The 17,691-nt window shown below is 41.9% G+C and overlaps 1 protein-coding gene across 2 annotated transcripts in view; it reads left to right on the forward strand.

Moving 5' to 3' along the window:
• Positions 1-794: 794 nt before the first annotated feature.
• Scp2d1 (SCP2 sterol binding domain containing 1) overlaps positions 795-17,691 on the forward strand; it is a 301,545-nt gene continuing 284,648 nt past the window's right edge. The window contains exons 1-2 of one of the 2 annotated variants that reach the window (XM_021228680.2): positions 930-1,020; positions 14,843-15,830. In XM_021228680.2, the coding sequence (XP_021084339.1) occupies positions 14,992-15,462 (471 nt within the window). In that variant the 5' untranslated portion in view covers positions 930-1,020; positions 14,843-14,991 and the 3' untranslated portion in view covers positions 15,463-15,830. Of the gene's footprint in view, positions 1,021-14,842; positions 15,831-17,691 lie in introns of those variants that run through there. The other variant, XM_021228682.2, reaches the window with a different exon arrangement.

The following is a 17,691-nucleotide window of genomic DNA, read 5'->3' on the forward strand; positions in this document are numbered from 1 at the left end:
AACAGACATATTGAGCAAAATCAAGAAAAATTTCCTCATGTTTACCCTTCACCCCAGCACAGCTTGAACTCAGATTCATTAAAGGGAATTCTCTGATTTCCTCAAGGAAAATCTCTCAAAGAAATTCCTTCAAACATCCTTTGCCTCTCTCTACTTATTGACTCATTTACTGTGCCTTTTTTGAGTGATGGATGAACCGGAAAGTATAAACCAAGCTCCTGTACATCTAGAACTTTCCTTGGGCATTACATTTCCAACTTTCCTGTAGAGGTGATGAGAACCATTGGGGCAGGGGCCCCAAAGCAGCAGTTCTAAGAATGTCCATGCTGAGGGCCAGGAATGCCAAAAAGAGAGTTCCGGTTCTCAGTTCCATGTCACCTTTCACCTCTGTGTGGAAACTGTATGTGAACACATGGTGAAATTGAGAGGAGGCTTCTGAACACTTCATGGTTGGACCCCTTGAACTACCAGACCACTCTTCCCATGCTTCACCTCAGTTTCTACTAAATTGTATAAGATCCCCATACTAGCAGCTCCATATGGTGTCATATTTTTTGAACCACTCCTACTATTTGGGAGCTCTGCCCCCATCTTTTGCTCTCTCTTAAGACCCCAACTGTGAACCTATAATAAACTGAATAAACTTTGAAGGCTGTGAATTTCTCTCTTTGAATTCATGAGTAAAGTCCCTCTCCCCATTTCTAGTTTAATGTCAAGTTGACACAAGCTATAGCCAATTATCTGAGGCTAGGAAATCACAATTGAGAAATTTCCTCCATATGGTTATGCTCTAGGCAAGTCTGCAGGGTATTTTCTTAATTAGTGCTGTCAGAGGGTCCATCCCATTGTGGGTGGGGCTACACCTGGGCTTGTGGTCCACAGGTTGAATCAGCCATGAGGAGCAAGCTAGTAAGCAACAGTCGGTCCTCCATGGCATCTGCAACAGCTCCTCCCTCCAAGTTCATGTCCTGCTTGAGTTCCTGCCCCAACGTCCTTTGATGATGAACCTTGATATGAAGGGTGAGTGAAATAAGCCCTTCCTTCCCCAAGTTTCCTTTAGTCATGTGTTTTTATCCCAGCAATAGAATCCCTAACTAAGACAAATCCCCAAAGCCACTGACTTGAGGGGCAGCTTTGGTGGCCTTCATATTTTATGAGACCTAGCCCCTGAGCTAATGTCACCAAGAGCCAAGAAAATCTCTATCACCCTCAACTTCCCCATACATATGGGCGAACTCCACCTGGTATTGTGGGGTCTCACTTGAAGGCCCAGTAAATCAGTTAGTCTTTTTCTTCAGCTATGCTTCTATCAGTGACAAAGGCCAGTTACTAGCTTCTGCATACTGTTTCTTGTCTTAGTTCTTATTGCTTTAGATTCTGTGTGAGGAGTTGGCAACACTAGTTGTTTCCACAGACCCATAGTCTGACTGAAGTTTTTATTTTTGTTGTTGTTGTTGAAATTGCCTTGTCTTGACTTGTGGACCTTTCTTAGTTTTAGTATGTGTTTGGTTCTCAGTCTTAAGCACACCCAGCTAGTTGTTGGCATGGGTCTACTGGCTCCTGCTGGTAGAGGGAGGAGGAGGATGCTTGATAGAAGTCAACTCAGCTGAAGGTGAGGCTGGAAGGAAGAGTGGCTTGAATAGAAATAGAAGCGAGGAGGCAAAACAATCCTAGAAATGGAAAGCTCAATGTTCAGGAAGGTTGTTTGAAACCTTTGTCTGAGGTGAGAGGTTCCTGCAAGGACAAGATGAGAAAAAAAGTCTGAAGAGCTAGGCAGCCCTGGCTTCTTCACCCCAAGGTCACTGCCTCTCCTTGCTGGACAGGACTAGGACTCATCTGGACCTCTCCAAGGCCTGCCATCTCAACCCCTTCCCACTGCCTCCAGAGTCCATTGTCTCTGGCATTCTGTGTTGAGAGGCGTTGACCATACTGTGCTGGGTACTCTATAGGTATAACTCTTGTTCTTTTTACAGCCAAATCTGTGACATGACACAGGCAATGCTTTAATTCCCACTTTGAAGATGGAGTAAGAGTGCCAGGTAGTTGGCTGCTCAAATGGGGTCCTGCTATTGAGATTCAAAGTCAACCCAGTGAAGTTCCTTCACTATATGATAGCTTCCTCCTGTTTTGAGGGGCATTTTCTTCTGTTTTTTTTTCTTCTCTTCTTCATAAACCATACATTTCTTTCTCCTAAGAAATAACTTCTTTTAGCTTTCTGTGACTTCAATCCCCACTCCCTTTCAGACACATCCCTTGAGGAGTGTTCTGGTCCCACCATCACCTCCACTGTTCTCAGAGGTGAAGGGGGAGCAGTGTCTCTCTCTTGATTCCCACTTGTGCAGTTGTCTGATGCCATTTGAAGGTTTTCACCATTTCTCTTCTTCCCTTCTCATTTCTTAGCTTCATTTAAATTCAAAACTTAGAGTTTCTTCTCTGGTTTTTTTCTACCTGCCTCTTTCTGCCTCTCTTTGAATTTCCATAACAGAGGAGAATTAGGAGCTACCATTTATGCATATACATATATCTTTATTTTTATATTAATTATACACAATGGAATTTTCATATACTTATATTCTGTATTCTGATTTTATCCACACATACCCCATAATCCCCATTTATTTTCATTCAGTGCTGGCTAATCCTCTGTCTCTTTCCAAGTAGTCTTCCTAAGGCTTTTGGTGTTTTTTTTTTGGTGGCCCAAGGAGTTACATTACGGTTGCTTATATGAGCATGAGTGAGATTTTTTAAAAATAGGAACACAGGCACCTTATAAGTGACTATACCACTGGAAGAGAAGGCCCCTCACTCCACCACCCATAACTACATATAAATCCTTAGGGAGGGGCAGGGACTTAAGAACTCCTTTCTCCATTCACGACAGGCTATCCACAGGCTCAATATCTTCTAACTCTTGCAGGCAACCACTGATTTTTGTGAGTTCAAAAGCACAATGGCTATATAATTACTGGAAGCTGGCATTCTCCACCACTCTACCGCTTTCCCTGGCTCTTACATTACTGTATGAAGCTCCACCTGGGGAGACATGCGCAGACATCTCTCCATCCCAGATTGGGAATTGATGACAGACCAAAGTAAGGGTACTACCAAATATAATTTGGTGATACAATGAGTTTATTAGGGACACTTCAAGAATATCAGGGGGTCACTCACAGGCACAAAGCCCACCCCAGTATGAGTGACAGCTCACAAAACCTGGAAATTTAAAGCTCATGTGTTACTTGCAGGCTGAGTGACAGGTGACAGAGTGCGGGTCTTTCAGCAGTTCTTATTGCTTATTTAAGCATGGAGAGGGAGGGGTCTAGTGAATCCAGTTAATTTCAGGGATTTCCTGAGATTTCTGAGTTATTTTCCAATTACTGATAGCTTCCCTTTAGTATTAATGCCCTTCCCTTTAAGATGGAATCTCAGAGGAAATTTCTGTATAACACATGTACATCCCATGTTGTGCAGTGTTCTGCAGAGTCCTGTCTGAGCCTTGGAGGCAGGGAAATGATGTAGACATTCTGTTTATTGCTGAGCATTCAGTTGTCACTGTTCTGATCACTTTGACGATACCAAGTCTCTGCAGTTACCACTGCTTGTTCCAAAAAAGCATTCTTTAAACCAAAACTGATAGCAGCAATAATCATTTGGTATATGTGCTAGACACATCATGTCCAGTTAGCAAAAAAAAAAAATAGCAGCCCTCCTCCATTAGGTCATTTAACATCCCTACCCATGGGCTTTTGGTTTACAGAACCAGGCCTCAAATCCAACTAGAGAGCAAGTGGTTACCACCATAACAGACTTGCCACCGTTGCTGGTTAGGGGCTTTTCCTGAGGACATGAGATATGGAGAAGTAACTTAGTTCCTTGTCTAAAATAAGGAGCATACTTGGCAAGGCCAGTAATGACTTGGGAGTCAGGCATTTGGGGGAACTGCAGTTTTAGATCCTGGAAACCAGACATTTCTCCCACTTGAGGGGTTGTGGTGATCAGTACCAAGGTCCCTGAGTGCTTGGTTTGTGAAGTACTTGAGACATCCTATGTTTTCCTTTGGGAAATTTTGCTTGATTTTCCTCTTGCTGACTTCATCCTACTGTATGATAGCTTTTTGCTGACTCTGTCCCATTTTCCCACTACAGCCGTATATAAGATGTTGTACATTTTAATAAACTTGCTTGGCATAAGGTGTAACTTGTGTAAGACCTCCTGATCCCAATTTTCCTACCTTTATTATTTCTGATCCTCTAGTCCTGCATCTCAGGAATCTGCTACCTGCTGATCCAGCGAAAACTACTATATATATCTTTTTCAAGAGACATAATTTGTCTTACAAATGTATGTATTTTATAATAAGCTGGAAGCAATTTTATAGATACATTTATCTTTTCTTAACATTTTTTCTTATTATGACAAATACTCTTAACCTAATTTTATGAATGTAGCCATTTTAATGCATAGGTTAATGATATCGGTGGCATTAAGTACATTCACATTGTTCTGCAAACATCATTCTCCATTTCTTGAACTTTTGCAATTTCTCATAATGAAACTATGTATCTATTGAACAATAATAACTCCCCTTTCTTCCCTTCTACACACACACACACACACATACACACACACACACACACACACACACTGTAACCACTCTTTTACTTTTTGTATCCATTTGAATCTTCTATGTGGCTCAGGTAAGTGGAATTATACAGTATTTATCCTCTTGTGTCTGGCTCATATCACTTAATGAAACATTCAAGTTTTATCCACATTGTAGCACACATCAAAATGCAATGCCTAGAATACACAACCTCACAGCAAACTCCACAGGCTCTTACAATATTTCTCTTCTGCAATGGTCCCTGAGTTTTAAGTGTGGAAATTGTATTATAGATGTAGCTATCAGAATTGGGTTCCACAAATATGAATTTTGATTGGTTATATTTTTTGTAATGATTTCCATCTGTTGCAAAGAGAAGTTTTCTTGCTATGGGATGGAGATCACACTTATCTGTGGGTGTAAGGACAAACGTTTAGAATATAGGTAGGGATTATCCTGCTTAATAAGTGTCAGTTATAGATTCTCCTTTTGAGATCTATGACTTCACTAGCATTGTGTAGTTGGCTAGGTTTCCAATACCAGGTATGGATTTTCCCTTGTTGAATGGGTCCTATATTCAATTAGAGAGCTGTTGGTTATCGCCAAGATATGAATGCCACTACTTCACACTTATGACTATCAAGTCATGATGGTCATTCTGGTTCATTGGCTTCATAACTGGATAGGGTTGTTGGTTGCTTTCTTCCTTTGGAAAATTGCTATGAATGTCAGGAAGTCTCACCAGCATGACTTCCTAAACAGGAGCTGAATAAGGACAACTACAATAGACACACTAGTATGATTGGGCAAGCCAATGCCTACACGAAGAACTATAGGTAAGGAAGGGATACTGATAGTGGGAGAATTAGACTTCTCCAGAGAAGAACAATTGCTTATCCAATACCAAATGTTCAGCCCGAAAACACACATAAAGATAACATACAGACTGAACAGGTTGTTTTTATGTATCTAGGTATGGGAGAGTTTGGAGGGAGGCAAGGAAATGAGAAATAATATAATTATAATCTCAAAAAGTAAAATAAATTGAATAAAACACTTACAAATACTGTCATGCCTTTTTAAGACCTAATTAATATGGTGACAATGGTGTGACTGGGACAATATATGAGGCCACTGGCAGTGGGTCCAAGATCTAACTTCAATGCACAAACTGACTTAGTGGAGCCCATTCTATATGGAGAGATCCCTTGCCCAGTCTAGACACAGGGGTGTGGGGGTGGAAAGGTGCCTTGGTCCTTCCTCAATTAGATGAAGTGGCAGACTTAATAGATTTCCTGGGGGAGGCCTTACCCTCTCCATGGTGCAGATGGGAGTGGGAGGGAAGGAGGGAGGGGAACTTGGATTGGAATGTAAAATATAAATTAATAAAAAATGAAAATAAACAACAAAAATGCCATGCCTTTTAAAAGCTGAATGGTATCACATTATTGCCATCTTTGTTTACCCATTTATCTATTGATGGGAAGTCTGAGTTTTTGGTTGTTTTTTTTTTTTTCTACCATGAAAGGTACTGCTGTGAACATGGGTACTCAGTTTGAGACTCTACTTTCAAGTCTTTCAAAAAGTAAGAACAATAGTGTGCTTATGGCTATTCTATATGTGCATATGCATGTGTGCTTGCGTGTGTGTGTGTGTGTGTGTGTGTGTGTGTGTGTGTGACTGCAGGCGTGCATATGCTATAGTGTGAATATGGAGGTCAGATGACATCCTTTGTGTGTAAATCCTCTCCTTTCCACTTTGTTTGAGACAGGGTTTCTTCACCCCTGTGGAATCCAGGTTAGGTGGTCTGCAGACTCTGGAGTGTCTCCTGCCTCCACCTCCCTCTCCCTTGCAGGTATGCAGGGATTCCAGATACTTGTGCTTTAGCTTGGGTTTCAAGGATCCCAGCCTAGGTTGTCAGGCTTGTGTGGCCAGTGCTTTTAGCCACTGAGCTGTAGAGACAGCTCACATTGTGTGATGTTCAAGGATCTGTGGTACTGTTTTCCAGGAGGTTAGAGATTTTACATTCCTGCCAGCAATGTATGAGGACTCCAATTTGTCCACATCCTTCCAGGCACTCTAGTTTTCTGTCATGTATACACTTAGTGGTGCTTGCCCACAGGCAGCCAGAAATTTCCCTCACAGAAATGCTCAATAAATATTTTTTGAATTGTTGGCTACAATGGAGTATTTATAATTCACGTTATCCAAATACAGAATTCATGATGAACCTAGGCGACAAGAGCTCAGGAGTTCTGGGGCATTTCCTCAGAGCACTTGGCTTTTTGAAAAAGTCAAGGGGTCCAGGCAGGTGGTGACAGTGAGATGTGGGAGTGAGGATCCATCTGCCGGAAGTGAACAGCCTCTCGTTTTCAGTGCGGGTTAATTATCATCAGCTGGGCTGCGGGTTGGACGCAAGAGTTTTGTGTAAAAAGCCGAAAGAGAAATCTTAACAAGTGACAGTCCCCTCTCCGCTAAGCAGTGGTAGAGTAGACTATGTCAGGGTCCCCAATTTTCCTTTTTCCTATTGCCTCACTGTGTCTGGACTGTGTTTGTTTACTCAGCCTTTGACTTTGCATTGACCCCGAGCAACGTTTTCCCACTTGTCCATGGGTGGGAGTGGCCGGGAGTGACTGTGATTCTGCGATTCTTTTGTGCTCTTGCCACCACCACAGGAGGAAAACACCTGGTTGATACATTCACCCCACGTAGAAATGCCTAGCTGCTCTCAGCCCAGCCGGCTGACCATAGCTACCTGACAAGCGGTGGAGAATTAAAACAGCTAACGATATATACCATGGCAGTTTTGTGGTTATTATTTCAGTGCATAGGGTAGCAAGAGTGAACTGATGTGCAAAGCCATTGTAAAGTTAGAAATGTGCATCTCAGTGCCATGAGAATCACTGGTATTGATACAGAAACTATTGTTTTTAATCCAGTATCCACGACCTGGCTCCTCATCTCTGTTTTAGAAGACTCTCACATCTTACATCTGCAGCAATGCAAATATGCCTCCCCACACACCTGTGTGTTTTAAAAGTCAGACATAGGGCCCGGGGAGATAGCTCAGTTGGTAAAGTACTAGTGTGAATGTGAAGTCGTGAGTTCTGATTCCCAACACCCATGTAAAGTGCTGAGCATGGTGGCTAGGTTGGCACTAGGAAAGTGGAGATGGGAAGACCCTGGAGGTAATGGGCCTGCGAGACCTGCTGAGTCAGTGAGCTCCAAGTTCAGTCAAGACGTGTCCTAAAAGTAAGGGTTGAGAATGATTGCACAAGGCCCGTGATGCCAGCCTATCACCTTCATGCATACAAGTATCCATATGCTCACACGCCTGCGCATGTGTGTGTGCACATAGAGACGATGCTCACACTGCATTTCTTTTTTCCCTCGATATGTTTTATTTAAATTAGAAACATAAATGCTTCACATGTCAATCCCAGTTCCCTCTCCCACCCCTTCTCCCTTGTCCCTCCACAAACCCCCCTCCAGCCCCCCACCCAATCCCTATATCATTCCCCAGTGGGGGTGAGAGCCTCCTTGGGGGGAATCTCCAGAGTCTGTCATTTCATCCAGGGCAGGACCTAGGCCTTTCCTCATGTGTCCAGGCTGAGAGAACATTCCCCTGTTTGGAATGGGCTCCCAAAGTTCATTCATACCACACTGCATTTCTTACTGTAGACATTTACCACTCCCGGAGTCAAGAAGAGGAGACCCATTACCTCATCTATCCTCCACCTTCTAGAAAGCTCCTCTACACGTTTTTTGTTTGTAGATAAACCTACTTTCTACTCCCAACCCTTACAAACTACCAATTAGGTCCATTTGTTTATATAGTTTATTATTTTAGCTTTCATGTAAATGTAGTCATATAGAACACTGCCCTTTGAACCTGGCTTTTTTCACTTAGCACTTGTAGCTAGGGTTCATCTGTGTCACTGAGGGGGATCAATAGTGCATGTCTTTTAGCTGCCATATAGTGTTCCATTCTATGATATTACCACAGTCTGTTTATCCAACTACTGTTGGTGAATAGAAGATGAAAGGCAGAAGAAAAGCCTTGAATGTTTTCCAGGCTTTGCTTGGGTTGGTACTTCTGGGAATATTTGAGGCATGCTTGTTGAACACATTTTATCTTGCACCAATACCCAGGAGTGGACAATGGATTGTAGAATAATTGTAGGTTTGACTTTCTGTGATACACCCGAGCAGGCTGTCAGAGCATCAGTAATATTGTACTTTTGCTAGTGGTTTATAAGGATTCCAGCCATTCCATACCCCAACACCTGCCACTGACAGCCTTCAAGTCTAGCCATTCTAATATGGGGAAGATGTATTTCACTGGACAGCTATCCAACAGTATCCTTGATGGATTGGCTCCAGGCTTCCCAATAGGCATGCAACTCTATGTAGATGCACAGATAAAGATACATGGGACTTAGTTAAATATAGGTTAAATTTATTCAGTGAGAAGTCACTTACATAAAGAAACCGATGACCCACACCCATTCCCAGGCTGTTCTCTGTGACCTGAAGGGAACCAAGCGAGAGTGAGCTGAGGTCCGGGACCCCAGACCTAGCCTTCCCTTGTCACATCCGCACCTGTGACCACACCTAATTGGGCATGGTCAGTGTAACAGGTGCAGGTGGGGTGGATATCTCATTACAACGCTACATATGCTTAAGTCCCTTATGTAAGATGTTGTATTTTCTCCTATACATTAAAAAAACTCTATATTCTTACAATACCTAGCACAATGTAAAATATTATATATAAACAGTTATTCTATAATATATTGTATTGTTTAGGAAATAATCAAAAGAAAAATCCATGCATACTCAATATAGATGTAATTAAGAATATTTCTGTCTTCCCATCCACCACATGCATTTTTTTTTGGTTTTTATGAGACAGGGTTTCTCTGTATTGTTTTGGAGGCTGTCGGTCCAGCCTGGCCTCGAACTCACAGAGATCCGCCTGCCTTTGCCTCCCGAGTGCTGGGATTAAAGGCGTGTGCCACCACCACCCGGCCCACATGCATTCTTTGTAACCCAACCTAGTCTATAACTTGTTGCAATCCTCCCACGTCTGGCTGCCAAATGCTGGCATTACAGGTGCATGCCACTACTCACAACTAGAAAGAGTAATTTTCTTCCTAAATTGCATTGTGTGATCTGAAGATGTGGAAGTCTGACTGGAGTTTTAATTCACACTTCTCCAATTATTAAAAATGTTAAATACTTTCAGCATGTTTGGTGGCCATTTGTATTGGGATTCCATTAGTGATGAAGTGAGTTCAAGGCCAGCCAGGTATATAGAGAAAATTCCAAGACAGCCAGGGCTACACAGAGTAACCTTGTCTCAAATGCAAAAGCAAAAGCAACAGCAGCAGCAGCAGCAACAACAACAAAAAACCCAAGTCCCCATTAATTTGATATTTCCAAATCCATAACCCCGTAAACCCAAAGTTATCAGCTTTATATACCTGGACAGGTTATCAGCCTCCCCATTCCACACTTGTAAAATGAAAACAAGATTTGTGACTACTTAGGAACAGTATGAGGATTTACTCCATGGAGGTTGGAGGATTGTGACTGTTCAGGAAACAACAGTGACAGTTGGAAAAGGGCATAAACTTACATCCACACAAAATTTTGCAAGTCAATAGTATCCTTATTTGTAACTGACAAACTTGGTAGCATCAAAATATCCTTCAGGGTGGAACAGGTGAGCATAGAAAAAAATTTTGTTGATTTTTTTTTAGAATTTCATGCCATTTATTTTGTATGTATGCACCTTCTTCCACTAATTCCTCCAATAGCTACCCTCTTACCTTCCATGCTTTCTCATCCAACTTTGAGAGTTCTTTTTCCCACATTAAGCCTGGATTGTATTGTCCAACTACTCTTGAGAACGTGCCTGACCTGATGTGGGGTCAGCCTACCAGGGTCATGCCATTACAGAAAACTGACTCTCATGTTAAGCAGCTATCAAGTGCCAATATCCCCTCAGCTGCTGATAGGGTTTTGTGCCTACCTTCCATGCTCGCCCCATGGAGAGCTTGCACAGATCTTGTATGTGTCACAGTCTCTGTGTGTTCCTATATGCAACTGCCCTGTTGTGCTTGGAAAATACTGTTTACTTGTTTTGAACTTCATAAAAGAAAACCCCAGACAATAATCAGAGTCCTTGAGAATCTTTAATCACATGACCTGCTGTCATTCTTGAATAAAGATTTCATACTACATTTCAATCTGTGTGGACTTTAACTCCACATTTGTATAAGAGCCTGGAAATAACTGGTCCAGACCACTGTCAAAAGGAAGATGAGTAAACTATGGTAACATGATAGAACATTATTTACTACTAATAAAAAGAGAAATGAAATGTGAAGTGAGATGGAGAATTCTTTTAAAGTTTTGTAATTATATGGTGTATGTGATGTGTATGTATGTGTGTGGGTATGCGCATGTGAGTACAGGGAACAAATGTAAAGTTTATAGTTTTTAAAAATCACCCCCTCTTCTGTGTGTGTGTATGTGTATGTGTGTGTGTGTAGTGTATACATGTGAAGACAAGAGGGACCCCTAACAGGCAGATGTGAGGCCCCTGATGTGAGTGCTAAGAATCGAGCTTTGATCTTCTCAAAGAGTGGCAAACTTTCTTAGCTGCTGAGCCATCTCTCCAGCCACAGGAGACATCATAAGAATAGTTTATAAGGAGAAGAAGGCAATCTGGAAAGGCTACATAGTGTATGTTTACAACTATATGAAATTCTAAAAGGGGAAACACTATCGATAGTAGACAGATGAGTGGTCTTCCTAGGTTGGTGGTGAGGGTTGTGGCAGTGCCCTGCATGGCACCGCAAAGATGACTACATGGCATTATGCATTTGGTAAAATCCCATGGAATGTACGAAACTGTGAAACCTACTTGGCATTATGAATTTTAGTTAATAATAGTGTATGAAAGTTGGTTCAGCAGTTATAACAATTGTACCACATTAATGGAAAGTGTGAATAGCAGGAACTTGTGTTAAGAGGGAGAGGGAATATTTGAGGACATTCTGTACTTTCTGAAGTCTAAAAATTCCTAAAGAAAAAAAAAAGTTTGAGAAGGCTGAGGCCAGAGGATTGAAATTTAAGACCTGTCCAGGCTACAGAGTGAGTTCAACTATAAAGTTAAAAAAGGTTGGGGAAATAGCTTGTTGGTAGGGTCCTTGCCTCACTGGTGTGAGGCCCAGAGTTCAATTCCTGGTACAGTAAAGGAACAAATAAAAACAAACTGAAAATGTTTAAATTAAATGCTTTCTTAGTTTTACTGTACTATTCCCTAACTCTGTGCTTGCTATTTGTAAATATTAACTCCAGAACGCATTATAAAATTGCTTTTATTTTCAAGCCAATGGGGTTGTGGCAGGTGTGCAAGTGGGCATATGGATCCTCCTATGCCAAGTTTTAAGGAGCGGTGAAATCATTAGGGATCTTGTTAAAGACAGATATTGCCATAGCAGATCTCAGATGGGGCCTGAGATTTTGTCTTTCTACACAGCTTCCAGGGATGCCACTGTTGCTGGTCAACAAATCACATTTCTTGCAGCAACCGTGTAAACAAAACCACTAGGTTTGTTACCTTGCTTTCTGTTGTCTCAGGCAAGTTACAGTATTGGATACGCGTATCTCTCATGCAGAGAGATTGCAGCCTGTCATTTCCCAAGACATGTCTGTTTCCAGACTGAAGATCCTGGTCCCAAGGCCTGTTGGCAGCTTATGTTTTCTGCATACAAATCAGCTAGAACCTCAGTAATGCCAAATAATAACTTCAAAGTTCAGAGGCATCAAAGGACTCAAATTTATTTCATGGATGAACAGGGAGATTGTTGTTTGGAGGATCAAAGTTGGCTTCTGTTGGATTTGGGCTAGGTCAGCTCTACGTGTCTCTTCCCTGTACTCACAGCTGCCCAGGAAGCAATATTCTAATGGTCATAACTAAAGCACATGGGTACAAGCCCAGCTACCTTGACACATTTCAAGCTCTGCTCATTTGATGTCACAAACGTCCCACTACCCACAGCAGGTCTCATGGTCATGCCCAGCTATAAATGGTGGGGCCATGGCCACTCTTATAGTGAAAGCCATTGCAAGGCTGTAGATGAATAATTGTTTTTGCAATGTGCAAAGTTGAGACCTGTAATTTGTTCTGGCATATTCTTTCAACAGAGTGGGAAAATTCTGCTTGGATAACAATCCCATCTACTACATGCAATCATGTCATCCCCTAAAGCCATATCTAACATAGAAATGTTGTTCCTCAGACCTCTGAATAGGTTTCCTGTCACAGTTGTCTGTCTTAGAATTAAAAGATATGTGGGCTGCATCCCTATTAGACTAGCTGAAACAAGTGAATCAACGACCCCACACTGAGCCAGGTATGTATGTGGAGTATGCTTTCTTGGGCTATTGTAACAAAATGGCCTAGCTTTGGTAGTATAAGAAATGGGATATGTCACCAAAGCCTCTGCTCCGAGCTGTGGTGGTGAATTCTAAGTGTTCTACTTGCCTTAGAACATTTAATTTTCATTACAACCTCTGAGGTAGGATCTCTTTTATCCCAGTTTAATGGATTAAAAACTGGTGGAAATCAGTAAATAGGAAGTTAAGAAAGCTCATAAATAGTGTGGCCAGGTTTGAACAGAGGCAAAATGACTAGAAACCTATCAAAAAAATAATATCTGCAGACTGGGCATCCTACACAATGAGGATCCAATCTAAGAAATTAACATTGACATTGCTGATTGAACTAGAACCAATAGGCTAGTTTTGCCTATTGGCCCACTAATACCCCATATTCTGATGCAGAGTCTAGATTATGGCTCAGGATTCCGTACTGATTTTGGTTGTCTGTTTCCCTTGTACTCTAAAATCTGTAACACTTCTTCAGTCTTGTCTATCATTACCTTGACACACTGGAGAAGTACCTGCCGACTCTCCCACAGAGTATCTTTTGTTTGAGATCTGTCTAATGTTTTCCCATGGCTATGTTGAACTTAAGAGTTTTCTTGGCTCTGAACTTGTAATGTATGGTGATCTTGTGCTCTCTCCAGGGCAACATATCAGATATGTACATGATGCTAGGTCTTTTTAATGCTGGCATTGACCTTGACCACTTGATTACAATTGTTTCTGTTAGAGTTGGTGGTGGTTGTTGCTGCTGGTTGTGGTGTGTGTGTGTGTGTGTGTGTGTATGTGTGTGTGTGTGTGTGTGTGTGTGATATGTGTGTGAGTGTGAAGGTGCAGGGCCTGTGAGTACATGCAAATCTAAAAGGAAGACACATTGGGTATCTTTATCATTCTCCACCTTTTGGTATTAAGGCACATCATCATACTGATCCAAAAGCTCTCCATTTCAGCTAGGCTGTAGGGGGGGATCACTGAGGCCTGGATACTGCCTATCTCTGCCCTGCAATGATGGAGTCACAGACATGTGAAGCTTATGTGAATGTTGGATAGTCAACTTCAGGTCCTCATGCTTTCTCAGCAAGTGGTTTGACTGATGGAGCCATCTCCCTGTCTCCTGGGTATTGGTTTTTTTCTCTTTGCAAACAGTACATGTAAATAGCAATTTCAGTTCAGATGTTTCAAATGTCCTACTTTGCCCATTCCTCTTTGCATCTATATTTGGCCCACACTTGCAACTGCATGATGGTGCCAAGTGGTCATTTGATCTATTTTCATCACTCTTTTGAGGTTTGATAATTGGATTTGTGCTGTGGGGAGGAGCTTTTTCTTTCTCAGTCTTCATTCACTCAGTTATCTCTTTATTGTCCTGCCAGGATCCGGGGAGCATCTCAGGGATATCTTTCTCTCTTTGCTTCTCTCTCTTTTTTTCTTCTGCTTTTCTCTCTACTAGTGTCCTGATAAAACTAAATCTACCACCAGGATTTGTGACTTAGGAATTGTGTACCTTTAAAGAAATCAAAATAACCAGTTTCTCAGCCAGGGCTGAAATCTGGAAGACGCCTGCTTTGGAAAGATACAGTTCATGTCACTAAAGAGCAGTTTGGAGTCAGGTTCCCGATTCACACCAGAGTTCAGACCTTTGACCTTGTGGCACTAGAAGTTCTAGTTGGTCTGGTTTGGTAGTGGTGGTAGTGTGTGTGTCGGGGGAGGGTATGAGGGTATGGTATATTTATGCCTCACAATTACATGCCTGAGCCCCCATCCTATGTCATATTTTAGGATTTGTTTGACCAATAAGATTTCAGCACACACACCAGCCTCAGTCCCTGCTTGAGCCTTGCCTTTGATGTCACAATCTGACCTGCAGGCATTAATCTGGCCACAGCCACTCATAGACCAGATGGCAAGGTCAAGAGGACCACAGTAAGATGTGGAAGAGAACTGATCCTCAGGCCAAGATCAAAGCAGGGGATAGGCCTCAGACTTGCCATTCTCTGGCTCTGGGATCGGCCACAGAGCCGGCACTGCCACACCCTCTAGAACTGTCAGACTTTCAGGGCTTCTCCGTGTTTGAGGATATTAGCCATCACATCAAAGAAGCAGGAGCCCAACTTGTAAAGAAAGTGAATGCCATCTTTCAGCTGGACATCACCAAAGATGGGAAGACCATTCTGCAGTGGACCATTGACCTCAAGAATGGTTCTGGGGACACATACCTGGGATCTGCCCGGCTTCCAGCAGACACTGTCTTCATCATCCCTGACTCTGTCTTCATGGAGTTAGCTGTGGGTAAGATGAACCCACAGAAGGCTTTCCTGGCTGGCAAGTTCAAAGTGAAAGGCAAAGTTTTCCTTAGCCAGAAGCTGGAAAGGATCTTCAGAGACTGGGGCAAATTTTAAGCACGCAGGAATACCTAGACAAGATCAAGACTTCTGGCTTCTTATAATGTTGAGTGGCAACCATGCTTAAACTGAAGATTAAAGGAAAAAATACCAATATTTTTACTCAAATTCTTCCTATTCAAGTTCGATTGATTTCCTGCTGATGTGTACATTTGCTGGGTTCTGGGACAGTAAAAAGTGTTGGAGTGCAACACCTAAAACTCTTGTCCTTTCATTTTCTTAGCTGTGTTTATACTTTGATATGTCAAGGTGAGCCACATGGAACTGAATAGGTGGTTCTGTTTGAATTTTAATGCTGATGATTTTCTAAGGTATCTCTCTCTATATATATGTCTGAGTATATCTATGTATATATATTTTACTATTATATAGTATATAACTTAGAAAAGTACATAGCTTTTTTTTAGTAGTTTGGAGCTTTGGGGAAAAGAAGCGAGCATGTGGGCACTCTGTGTGTTAACTTGGTTCCTGGAGGAGAGCTTAATGAAGGTCTCAAGGCTCTGAGGGGGTGATCCCCGAAGCTCTGTGCAAGGAACCCAGCGATAGTGAGACGGTGTTCCTGGCATAGTGTAACTGTTGATGGAGTCAAGCCAGGAAATTTGAAAAGACATGAAAGATATCCAAGTGTTTCTTAGGCCAGATAATGTAGCAAATTGTCCAGATGTGTTCAATTCCAGATGATAGAAAGGTCAGTTTCTGCTCAGTTGGTCTGGCCTGGGGAGAATGTACATTTTTGCCATGCTTCCCTGTTGATGGGGTCACCTTTGGAGAACTTTGCCATCCTTTGCTTCATGGGGAGATTTTAGTATTGACCATTGTTGCTCTATGCAAGACCGGTGAGATGCTGTCATTATTTAAAAGCAGGTGACATAGTTCTCTCTGAGCCATTTATAAAGAATTCATGTTATTGGGAGTTTGTCATTCATGCGGAGGTTTTCCTCTTTCTGGTAGCTTTTGACACATGTTTTCTTGGACTGGTGTGAAACCAACTGCATCTGATTTGGCCTCCTTATGAGTGAGTGTGTGCACATAGGCTCACATGAAAGCTACAACAGAACTTTTATGATGAGACATAGGTTTGTCTTCTTAGTTTATTTTACACTGCTATAATAAAACACTTGGGACTGAGTACTTTACATAGAAGACAGACTTATTTGACTTATGGTCTCAAAGGCTAGGGATTCTCAGAGCATGGTACTAGAATATTATTGCCTTCTAAGAGGGGGTTTCTGTTGTGTTGCAAAATGGAAAAGGCATCACATGGTGAGATAGTGGTTTGCTAGGTTAGGTGAATTTTGTCTCTTATAAAGTCACTAGTAACATCATGATGGTCCCATACTTACAACCTCATCTCACCCCAATCATCTCCCAAATGTTCTACCTCCAAATACCAGGGCATGAATTTTTGGAGACGCATTAAAACCATGGTACCTACCCAATGTCATTTCATTTTAAAGGGATATCCCAAGGCAAACAAATACATATGTACAAGTGAAAAAACTCTCATGTAATCCAGTGAGATGGCTCAGTGAGTAAGGGAGACTGATGCCAAGGCTAAGAACCTGGAGTTTGGTTTCTAGAACTCACACTATGGAAGGAGAAAACTAAACCCCCTCCTACAAATTGTCCTGATATATATATATATATATATATGTATATATGTATATATATATCCATCTTTTAAAATAAAGACTGGTCAAATGCAGAGAATGAGTGATTGTGGGGTGTCCAACCCCAACTGGTACATCTACAATGTAATCTATACAGAGGGCACTGAAGGAGGGATATGTGTGGAAAGACTGTTAAGGGCCAGAGTACAGGGATGCCTGCCATAAGACAGGTGTCTTCTATATATGATATGAAAGCTACACCCCATAGAATCTCAACCACATGGCCGCCTAAACAAGACCTGCATAATGATAATACCAGTTGACATGACAATGTGGTTGGAGGAAATTTCATAAGGCCCTACCCTTAGATGAAGAGGTATAGGCAACCAATGGCTACTGAGAGAGGAATATTCCATCTTCTTCAGGGATCAGTCCTCTGAATTAGGTTATCCAATCCCCTGTGGTCAGCCCTAACTAGACACTATATATAAACAACACTAGATGAACTCAGTTATAGATACTTAGTGTATACACACACACCACACCACACCATACCACACCACACCACACCACACCACAATAATAAGAGATCATGAGTTTGAGAGGGAATGGAAGA

The sequence above is a fragment of the Mesocricetus auratus genome, unplaced genomic scaffold (genome assembly GCF_017639785.1).
Source record: "Mesocricetus auratus isolate SY011 unplaced genomic scaffold, BCM_Maur_2.0 Super-Scaffold_100004, whole genome shotgun sequence".
Lineage (NCBI taxonomy): Eukaryota > Metazoa > Chordata > Mammalia > Rodentia > Cricetidae > Mesocricetus > Mesocricetus auratus.